The 10656-nt window shown below is 40.2% G+C and overlaps 1 protein-coding gene across 1 annotated transcript in view; it reads left to right on the top strand.

The window, feature by feature from the left end:
• flii (FLII actin remodeling protein) overlaps nucleotides 1-9978 on the top strand; it is a 16263-nt gene extending 6285 nt beyond the window's left edge. Inside the window, 18 exon segments of the mRNA XM_034894148.1 lie at nucleotides 121-359; nucleotides 1002-1084; nucleotides 1367-1441; nucleotides 1665-1748; nucleotides 2219-2390; nucleotides 3045-3152; nucleotides 3236-3427; nucleotides 3778-3876; nucleotides 4113-4202; nucleotides 5736-5875; nucleotides 6033-6267; nucleotides 6362-6516; nucleotides 6618-6678; nucleotides 6844-6972; nucleotides 7624-7730; nucleotides 7915-8020; nucleotides 8114-8179; nucleotides 8352-9978. Of these exon segments, the coding sequence (XP_034750039.1) occupies nucleotides 121-359; nucleotides 1002-1084; nucleotides 1367-1441; nucleotides 1665-1748; nucleotides 2219-2390; nucleotides 3045-3152; nucleotides 3236-3427; nucleotides 3778-3876; nucleotides 4113-4202; nucleotides 5736-5875; nucleotides 6033-6267; nucleotides 6362-6516; nucleotides 6618-6678; nucleotides 6844-6972; nucleotides 7624-7730; nucleotides 7915-8020; nucleotides 8114-8179; nucleotides 8352-8486 (2276 nt within the window). The 3' untranslated portion in view covers nucleotides 8487-9978.
• The last annotated feature ends 678 nt before the right edge of the window (nucleotides 9979-10656 follow it).

A 10656-nucleotide genomic window follows, 5' to 3' on the forward strand; every position in this document is an offset into this window, starting at 1 on the left:
GCCATCATTTACAGGAACTACATGTCAGTAGATTGTACAGACTATCATTACTAGGATTATCATCAAACAAATTAGATTAACGAAACAGTTATTTGTTGTGACAGCTGGAACATCGGTAAGCCTTCATGTACTGCATTTGCCAATACATCTTTCTCAAATGCTTCTTTTTGCAATTGTAGACCTTCCTGGATGACAATGGCGCATTGAACTGGCAGATCTTCTACTGGATCGGCCAAGAGGCCACTCTGGACAAGAAGGCCGGCTCTGCAATCCACGCTGTCAACCTCAGAAATTTCCTTGGGGCAGAGTGTAGGACAATACGCGAGGAGATGGGAGACGAGAGCGAGGAGTTCAGTGCCGTATGTAGAAATACTGTACACGCAGTATAAATAGATTATGGTTCACACAGAAATGTACATACAAATAACTAGATCATACAAAATCCATTTTAGTTTATTTCACATTCTGTTTTATTTTTCCCAAATTCTGTTTTTGTAAAAAACAATTTGAGAGAGTGAGAGTGTCTAAAATTGTGTAACATTAATTACTATTAAGATAACAAACTATTCAAAATGTATTGAATATCAATGATTTGATGTAACATCATTACCATTTTTTTAAAGAGGTGCTTTAATACAGTTATAAAACCAAACATTCCATCAGTTTGTTAAATAAAGTGCTTCACATTTGAGCTTTTTATTATAAATGAAATGTACATGTAGAACGCGACGGTTGATCTTAATTTTATTCACAGCGCCCTTTTGGTGATTCCTTCAGTGTTTCACGCGTCGAGGAAACCATTGGGCCCTAAATAGCTAACAATGAAGAAACAATTGATAATTTATCAAGCTAAGTTTAGGATAAGATAAACTCACTGCACTTCAAAGTAAAACATCAAATAAACCTTTTTTTAAAATGCTGTTCGGTATATAATCTCTGTACGTGGAAAACCTCCCGCCGCTACGTGCTGTTTTAAATGAAAGTTTTTGTCATGTGTGCAGGTGTTTAACAATGAGATCTCCTACATTGAGGGAGGAACATCCAGCGGATTCTACACTGTGGAGGACACAAACTATCCTGTCAGGTAAGCTGGAAGGAACTTTTTTCAACTTGCATAATTACAATTAGTGTTCTTTCTTCCTTCTTAGTCAAGTCACATTTTTTTATATTTTTTCTCTTTGGCTTTGATAACTATAATCTTGTCAAACACGTGTTCTTTTGAACTTAATATCAAGTGTATGCAGAGTATGACTTTGTTTTGTCAGTTTAAAGCTTGTCCATTCAGCTGTAGTTAGAAGCACATTCTGTCTCTGCTGCGTCTTTTTGGTCTGGAATTTCAGGTTTTCTCATTTTGTGTGTCTGTCAGGTTGTACAGAATTTATGGCAAGAAAAACATCCGACTGGAGTCTGTACCAGTGAAGACCTCGTCCCTCGACCCTCGGTAGCGTGACATGACGAACACTTGCATAGTTTGCCACATTCTCCAGAACAAATCCTTGATTGCTAATGCTTTGCATCACTCCTCTCTCTTTTTGGCATAATCCCTGCATTGACTGTAGACCTGCTGTTGATTAGTTGCTCATTTCTTCCTGCTGTTATTTGATATGCACACTTTTTGTCTCATTCAGTGGGAAACTAACAACCTGTCTTTTTCTTTTTGGCAGGTATGTCTTCTTGTTGGACAAAGGGCCGGAGATCTTTATCTGGAGAGGAGCCAACGCTACTCTCAGCAGCACAACAAAAGCCAGGTACGACACAAAACAATAAGTAATAACAGTGTTTCCTACAGATAACAAAGCAATTTGAGGCGGGGGTCATACGCTCATTTGCATATTTGTGACGTCAGTACGCAATAATTTGCTCAAAGCTTACTGGTTGTGTCAGCAAGTTAGATAGAAAGGAATGTAAGGAATTGTCGCTAGTTGCTTTTTATGAAAAAATTGGCAACCCTAGCTAGGTTTCCATCTATTTGTCAATCGAATTATCTGAAGTTTGGTAAAAAACTCATGAGAATAAAGCTGGTGGAAGTGTGTTTCCATCCAATGGCTTTAAAGCCAAAAGAAATCTGTGTGTAATGATGACACACAGTTGTGGAAAACATGGAATACACACTTTTCTGCCTCTTGGAAGACACGTCTCAAGTTGGTTTCCATGTTTTGGACACAATTAAATATAATTTAAAAAATGTAGCGATGTGCATTGTTTTTTCATTTTTCAGGTTATTTGCAGAAAAGATCAATAAAAATGAGCGTAAGGGGAAGGCGGAGATTGCAACCCTCATGCAGAATCAGGAGCCTCCGGGGTTCTGGGAGGTACTGGGAGGCCAACCAGAGGAGATCAAGAAACACGTACCAGATGACTTTTCTCCTGTCAGACCTAAACTATACAAGGTAAGTCTTTTTAATAGCCTTTATGCAGTAAAGTCTCCGTAACTAACCACATCGTGTAAATATTAACGTGCTCTACAGTAGAAGTGTACACGCAGTGTTAAAGTAGTGCAGGTGTAATGCAAATTAGTCAGTGTTTTAGGAGTTCTGTAAAATTTACTGTGGAGCCTTCTGCTTTATTTCACTGTGTTTCCATGCTTCGCACCGGCCATAGTTGTAGTCGGTAGCTGGTAGCTGTCCTTCTCTCCGTCCTTTTTTCATAAACGCAATCTCTCAGGAATGCCTTGTGGAAATTTTCTTCACATTTGGCACAAAGGTCCGCTTGGACTCAAGATCAACTGATCATCCTGATCTTGTCAAGGTCAAGGTTTACTGTGACTTCCCAAAACATGATTTAGGCCATAACGTAATAAAAACTTTAGTAAAAATACTGAGCATATTTTTTAATACTTAGTCAAATGACGGACACTAATTATAATCTGTAAGTGTCCGTACCGCAGCAGTAGACTCGCAGCACAGAGTAGCATGAGTCACGCAGAGAGGAGAGTTTACACTGCAAGATGATAGCAGAGGGTTTGGTGTCAAAGCAAAAAAAAAAGCTCCTACAGATTGGAAATCTCAATTCACTGATGTGTTTTTCTTCTCATTGTCCTGTAGGTGGGCTTGGGTCTGGGCTACTTGGAGCTGCCACAGATTAACTACAAGCTGTCAGTTGAACACAAAGACCACAAGGTCAAACTGGACACTTTGCCTGAAATGAGACTGGTATGTTTGTCTACTACATATTCTCTAGAAGGGATGCTTTTATTTCCTACTTCCTCTTCCGTAATTTCCATCCCTTTTCTCAGGTGCAGTCTCTGCTGGACACAAAGTGCGTGTACATCATCGACTGCTGGTCTGACGTGTTCATTTGGATCGGGAGGAAGTCCCCACGCCTTGTCCGAGCTGCTGCCTTAAAACTGGGTCAGGAGATCTGCTCCATGCTGCACCGGCCCAAACATGCCTGCGTCACCCGCAACCTGGAGGGCACCGAGTGCCAGGTAATCCACACCACTAGAAATGCTGCTGCTGCTGCTGCAGACCTGTGAGACTGTGGGAAATAGAAGTGTAATAAAAAAAAATCTAAATCAATACTGACCACTAGCTTTAGCTGCCTGTCTTGGTCGGTTGTGTAGGGATACTGTATATACAATGTATGTGTAATTGTAAACTTGCCGTTTAAATAGTTTATTTTACACCTTTGGAAATACATCATAATGTAAAATGCACCACCTGCATTGTATTTTGCATCAAATCCAGTGCAATGGTAAACACATTGGTTAATAAGTTTAAGGTTCTGAACAGAGTAGCCCAGTATAACGTCAACTTAATTGCTCTTCTTCTTCCTCAGGTGTTTAAGTCCAAGTTTAAGAACTGGGATGATGTGTTGAAGGTGGACTACACCAGAGCAGCTGAGACTGTACAACAGAAGGACAACCTGCAGGGCAAGGTGTGTTCGTGCGTGCGAGCATGACCTAAATGTTGGAACTTTAATAGCAGGCTACCAGTCATATAATACTAATACCTTGAAATGGGTCTAGTGGCTCATAAAATAGTCATTTAATATATCCAATGACCATAACCAGAAATATGTTAGATGTTTGCATGTGTGTGTGTGTGTGTCCTCCAGATTTAGCTGCTTGTGTCTGGTTAGCACAGTAAGTGATTATCTGTGTTTTCTCTCAGGTGAAGAAGGATGCAGAGCAGAAAGACAAGATGAAAGCTGACCTCACAGCCCTCTTCCTGCCCAGGCAGCCAGCCATGCCCCTAACTGAGGTAACAACACACACGGTTATTCTTTGCCATTATACTCACTATTTCAATTCAGTTTTATTAATAGTATCACATCATAACATCAGTTATTTTAAGACATTTAGCCACGAGAGTATGTGTAAACCGACACTCTAATATACAAAGCTCTAACAATTCTAGTAATTCCCCGAAGAGCAAGCATTAGTGCGACGCTGGCGAGGAAAATCTCCCTTTTAGGAAGAAACCGCGGACAGACCCAGGCTCCTGGTAGGCGTCTGTGTCTGAGAGGGCCGGTTGGGGGTGTGATGAAGGGTGGAAATAATAGTTACAATAAAGATAATGGAACAATGACTAGAAATAGTAGTCATAGTAGTTCATGGCACAGCAGAGCACCGCAGGGTGCCACAGGATGCAGCATGGCAGAGCATAGCAGGACTCAGCAGGACTCAGCAGGTCTCCTCATAGCAGGGAGTGCAGCAGGAGCACGGTGACAGCTGCAATCATGATTTTGGCGCCAGCCATGCCGGGCTAGGTTAGTAACAAATATTTCTGGCACAATCCTCTAACTATAAGCTTTATCAAAGAGGAGAGTTTGAAGTTTGCTCTTAAATGTGGTGACTGTGTCTGCCCCCCTGAACCCAGAATGGAAGCTGGTTCCATAGGAGAGGAGCCTGATAGCCGAAGGCTGTTGCTCCCATTCAACTTTAGGAACCACACGTTACTCTAAATTCTAGTGGGGCAATAATGTACTAAGAGCTCTTTCAGATACGATGGTGATTGACCATTTAGAGCTTTGTAGGTCAGGATCAAGGATTTCATATTCAAGCCTGGATTTTATTGGAAGCCAATGCAATGTTCATCTGCACTGCACACAGTGCTTTAACAGCTATTTTTTATATATTTGTTTGTGTATTTATTATTTACATTCGGAGCTCTTCTCTCTGTCAAGATGCAGAGACGTCGGAAATGATTGCGCTCTTGGGTACCAAAATTTGGCACCGTTTGATTTTTTAAAGTGAATCCATCCTCGGTAGTAGCATATCAACGTTATTTGTTCGGTACCCAACCCTAGTAATGAGTGTCAGGTAACGTGAAGTAACATGGCATTTTATTTTGTCTGAGATTTACTTTTCCAGTGGGGTAAGTAAATTTCTCTTCCACTTGCCCTACAAAAAATCCACTTGTCCCGGACAAGCCTAATGTCGAGTCCTGTCACATATTTAAAGATTGTAAAAACTGAATATTTTCTAGTTCATGGCACGTTTATTTTTTATTTTTAATGTGTTCTGCAGTGAAGGGAGACTGGCGTTGGTCGCATGGTTTGGAATGTAAGGGAGCAAAGAGGACAGAGTACCACTTTGGAACTCGGTCATATACAATTGGTTTTTTTTGTTTGTTACTTTTTTGACAACATAGTTAAGGCAGCGGGCGTGTCTTGCTAAGGCGGCCGCCTACGCTGCAATGTGCTGTTGGAAACCCTGATGTACACCAAGGCAAACTCCACATAGTGTAACTACTGTGGCAATAAATTCCGTTCTGATTCCGATTTCTCTCTAGGCTGAACAACTGATGGATGAGTGGAATGAGGACCTGGATGGTATGGAGGGATTTGTGTTGGAAGGAAAGAAGTTTGCTCGCCTGCCTGAGGAGGAGTTTGGGCACTTCCACACCCAGGATTGCTATGTCTTCCTCTGCAGGTAGGGATGTGCCAAACAGTTACAGATGATGGTGTACAGGCCCATACCTTAATAAAAAAAAAATTATATTTGTTCATTTACACATAGAAGAGAAGTCTCAATACTGTTCTGTCAGATTAAGTCCTTGTCTCCCACTAATCTCGCTGTGCTTTCTTAGATACTGGGTACCTGTGGAGTATGAAGAGGAGGAGAAGGCGAAGAAGGAGGGGGGAAGTGGTGAAGGAGGAGAAAAGAGTGCAGCAGCGGAGGAGGAGGAGGACAAACAGCCCGAGGAGGACTTCCAGTGTGTAGTGTACTTCTGGCAGGGCAGGCAGGCCTCCAACATGGGCTGGCTCACTTTCACCTTCTCCCTGCAGAAGAAGTTTGAGAGTCTTTTCCCTGGAAAGCTGAAGGTATTGTCACAGATTTTTTACGCATTCTCGGACAATATTGAAATTCCGACTCGTAAAACGTAAAATGATAACCAGAGCCTGTCTTACTGTTCAGGTGGTGCGTATGACACAGCAGCAGGAGAACCTCAAGTTCCTCTCCCATTTCAAGAGGAAGTTCATCATCCACAAAGGGAAGAGGAAACAGAAGACTGACTCTGCTCAGCCCTCCCTCTACCACATACGCACCAATGGCAGCGCACTGTGCACTAGGTAGACATAGTTCTATTATTCTATTAGATTCACACACACACCAAGTCCTGGTCAGCTTACAGAAACATTTTTTTTTTTTTTACCTTACCTCTCTCTCTTAGGACAATCCAGATTGGAACAGATTCCGGCAATCTCAACTCAGAGTTTTGCTTCATTCTCAAGGTTGCGATTCTTTTTTCTTACAAAAACGACAATATAACAATAATTTGTATCCCAGAATCCTACCAGAGTTCTCTAACCTGTGTCTCCTCTTACTTTTAGACTGTTTATATGAAGATCAAAAAGTCCCCTCTTTGGTTTCTGTGTAACAGTGTATGTTGTCTGCAGGTACCGTTTGAGAGCACAGACAATCAGGGCATCGTTTACACCTGGGTGGGCAGAGCTGCTGACCCCGACGAAGCCAAACTGGCCGAGGACATCATGAACAATATGTTCGATGACACGTACAGCAAGCAGGTAATGTGCATCTGCACGTGTCCCTTTTGTAGGAATATTCAATTTTATTTATAGTATCCAATCATAACAAAAGTTATCAAGAGACACTTGGCCGATAATCATTATTTACAAAGCCCCAACAATTCTAGTAATACCCCCAACAGAGCCGAGGAAAAACTTCCTTTTAGAGAGAATCCTTGGCCGGACCCAGGCTCCGAAGGGGTCTGACGGGGCTGGTTGGGGGTGTGGTGAACAGTGGCGATAATAGTCACAATAAAGATAATATTCCTATATTCATGTTTTTTCATTTCTTTTTCATTGTGTAACTTGAAATACAAAAAAATACTCTCAAGTATAAATCTGTACACTCATTATCTCAACTATGAGCTCCCATTTCATCAAACATTTCAACTCTTTTCATTGCCGAACTAAACTGAGCTGAACTAAAATATTTCAAATAGATGCTAAATACTCGAACATATAAAATAAATAATTACACCCCCAATAGAAATTTAAAGTATTTACACTAATCACTGACCACCTTCTTCTCTGGACAGTGTGCATGAAAAACTATTTGCATCCAGAGATAAGACGGATAGTTTAGATACTTTAGCTGCTGTACAATGTCTGTGTTTTGTTGACGTGTCTCTCAATTATAAATTCTTCTCCTAGGTAATCAATGAGGGGGAGGAGCCAGAGAACTTCTTCTGGGTGGGGATTGGTTCTCAGAAGGAGTACGATGAAGATGCAGATTACATGAAACATGCTCGGCTCTTCAGGTGAGTAAACATGATCTGTAATTAGAATTTAGTCATTCTAGTTAAAAGAAGTATGTCTAGAATTATATATCGATACTATCTGCTTCTCTCTTTTTGCCACTCCTCTGTTCTTATCCGTCTGTATCTATCATCCCGCTTTCTCCTTTTCATCTACTGTTCATCTCCCTACCTTTCCCTCATGCAGGTGTTCAAACGAGAAGGGTTATTTCTCCGTGTCGGAGAAGTGCTCAGACTTCTGTCAGGACGACTTGGCCGATGATGACATCATGCTGCTGGACAACGGCAAAGAGGTAACTATTGGTTCTAGAGTTGTCTACAACGGAATCAGTTTGTTTTCATCATATCATTTATTACTGTGTCATTTTTTTCTTGTTTTCCCTCAGGTGTACATGTGGGTCGGTAATCAGACCAGCCAGGTGGAGATCAAACTTAGTCTCAAAGCCTGCCAGGTTAGTTCAAAACTGCAGTCTGTCTGTGCCTTTGTCTGGGTTTTTTTGGTGTATATTTGTGTTTTTAAATGTTTTGAGAGAGAGAGAGAGAGAGAGAGTGAGAGATTTCTTTTTTTATTTATTTAAAAAAAAGAAAAAAAAAGCTTTTTCTAAAGCTCCTTTTCCTCTCCAGGTTTACATCCAGCACATGCGCTCTAAGGACGCTGCACAGCCCAGAAAGCTGCGACTGGTGCGGAAGGGGAACGAGCCCCACTGCTTCTCGCGCTGCTTCCACGCCTGGGGAGCGTTCAAAACCACCCTCGCATAGACACACACGTCATTTTCTACCAGTAAGATAATGAAGATGATGTCTATGCTCAGCACTGCTGCTCAACAGCCTCTTCACAGGTCAATGTCAGATTCTGCCTGCAAACAGATTTAAGTTCAACACAACATCCCAATCGGTGAGGTTCTTCTGGTCAAGAAGCTGTTGACTGTTTCCTGTCTTTTGGAGAAAGGGTTAAATATCACTTTTTTTCTACAAGCTTTTTTAGCAATAAGTCTGAATACTTGTTAAATGAAAGAAGAGAATTATGTTTTGAGATAAAATAGGTCTAAGGTGTACAGAGGCTTTATAAAAACCCAAAGGAAGGGTTATGCCCTAACATATCAATCTATTCTGCTGCTTTCACGTGGCTTGTGCTGCATGTTCAATAGTGTGAGTGCACATTACTGCAGGAGTCACTTCATGCTTGGTGCCATTTTACGCAGCTTATTTGAAGCAGTTTAGGGAAGATAAAAGGTGATTTTACAGTTGTATTTGTTTTTTTATCAAAATTAAGGGACTGAATTAAAAAGAGCACTATCATTTTTGGAGGAATGTTAGTTTATACGTACGTTTTTTTTGTGAACTCTACATAGTATGATTGTTTGTTGGCCCCATGCGACTTCATTAAAATGGGGACTATCCAGAGTCTGATTGGTCACTCTTCTCACCTCCTCTAACTTGTCCACAGATCTAAGTGCAAAGTAAAACCTTTTTGTTTAAAGATGTGTTAGACAGTCAGTTGTTAAACACTTCAATTTATTTGGCCAAAGAAATCTCCGTGTCCAAGTTATAGCGTGAGACAGAGCCTTGTGTTATGTTTAAGGACAGATGTTTAAATGTGCAATCAGTAGCGCCTGGGAGACACTGAAACTAAATAAAACTGTATTCTTGAATGTTACACACTGCATTCAGCTTGTCAAAATGTTTAAAATGATCTTGCTTTTCTGGAGCTGAGGGGACAAGAACAGAGGAAGAGTTTCTTTCCAAAATGTATTTTCGTGTAATCATTTTTGAAAAAGTAAAGGCATCATGTTTAAAAATCTACCGGTTTAGAATTTAGACATTTTAGTCAGACATTGAATTTAAAGTGTTGCTTTCTTTTTCAGATATGTTTCTCATTTTGGAACGTTTTATTCAATGGGAGATCTTTTGCAACATAGTAGAGACATATGTTAATACATTTTTTGTTTGTTGTATGGTCAACAGATCGGTTTTAACAGAACTGCTGTACGGCTTCTTATGAGACATGTAGTGTGCAGACATTGGTCCATGCAAGATCTATTTATGAACCTTATTCTCAAAGTCCCATCAATCCGCAACTACCATCATTTTGTTTCTTTATACTTTGTGTGGGGTGAATTCTATGCCCGGCAGTTTGTTTGAGTCCTACACATATACGAATGTGTGTATACGAATTTGTGCACATGCTCCTGATGCCACCTGCAGATGCTTTATTTATGTATTTTATATTAAAATTAAATCTCACATCACATATTTTGTCATCCGGCCTTCTTTCTGCACTGGTGTCAATTAAAGACCGTGCACACAGGTGTTTTGAGTGGATTTGACATGCTTACTGTTTTAGGATACACAACGCTCTGCCTTTCCTGTTTCCCTATTTGTGCATTCCCGATTCCTCTCTTTGATTCCCCGCCTCGCGCCTTAGTCCCGTACACATCAGATTCAGGCCAAGGAGTCGAGGCAACAGCCATTTAACAAACACAAGACAAAAGTCAAAGTTTTGTACTGTATGTCATAAAAAGTTTTTAAAAGGTCATAGTATAGTGTGTTACAAAACAATTATGAAGTCATAGTATAGTATGTTGACAAAAAGTCATACAAAGTCATAGTACAGTATATAAAAAATAAGTGCTAAAAAAGTCATATTATAGTATGTCAAAAAAAGATATGAAAAAGTAAAAAAATAGTCACAGCATAATATGTCAAAAGATTTTAAAAACTCATAGTGTAGTACGTAGAAAAAGTCATAGAACAGTATGTCAAAAATAATGAAAAAGTCATTGTATAGCATGCCAAAAAAGTTATAGTATGTCAAAATAGTGATAAAAGAGTCATAGTATAGTATGTTAAAAAAAATTAAGGAATGTCATAGTATAGTATGTTGGAACAGTCATGATATATTATGTCAAAAAGTCATGGAACAGTATGT

Source organism: Etheostoma cragini, chromosome 15, assembly GCF_013103735.1.
Source record: "Etheostoma cragini isolate CJK2018 chromosome 15, CSU_Ecrag_1.0, whole genome shotgun sequence".
NCBI classification, from domain to species: domain Eukaryota; kingdom Metazoa; phylum Chordata; class Actinopteri; order Perciformes; family Percidae; genus Etheostoma; species Etheostoma cragini.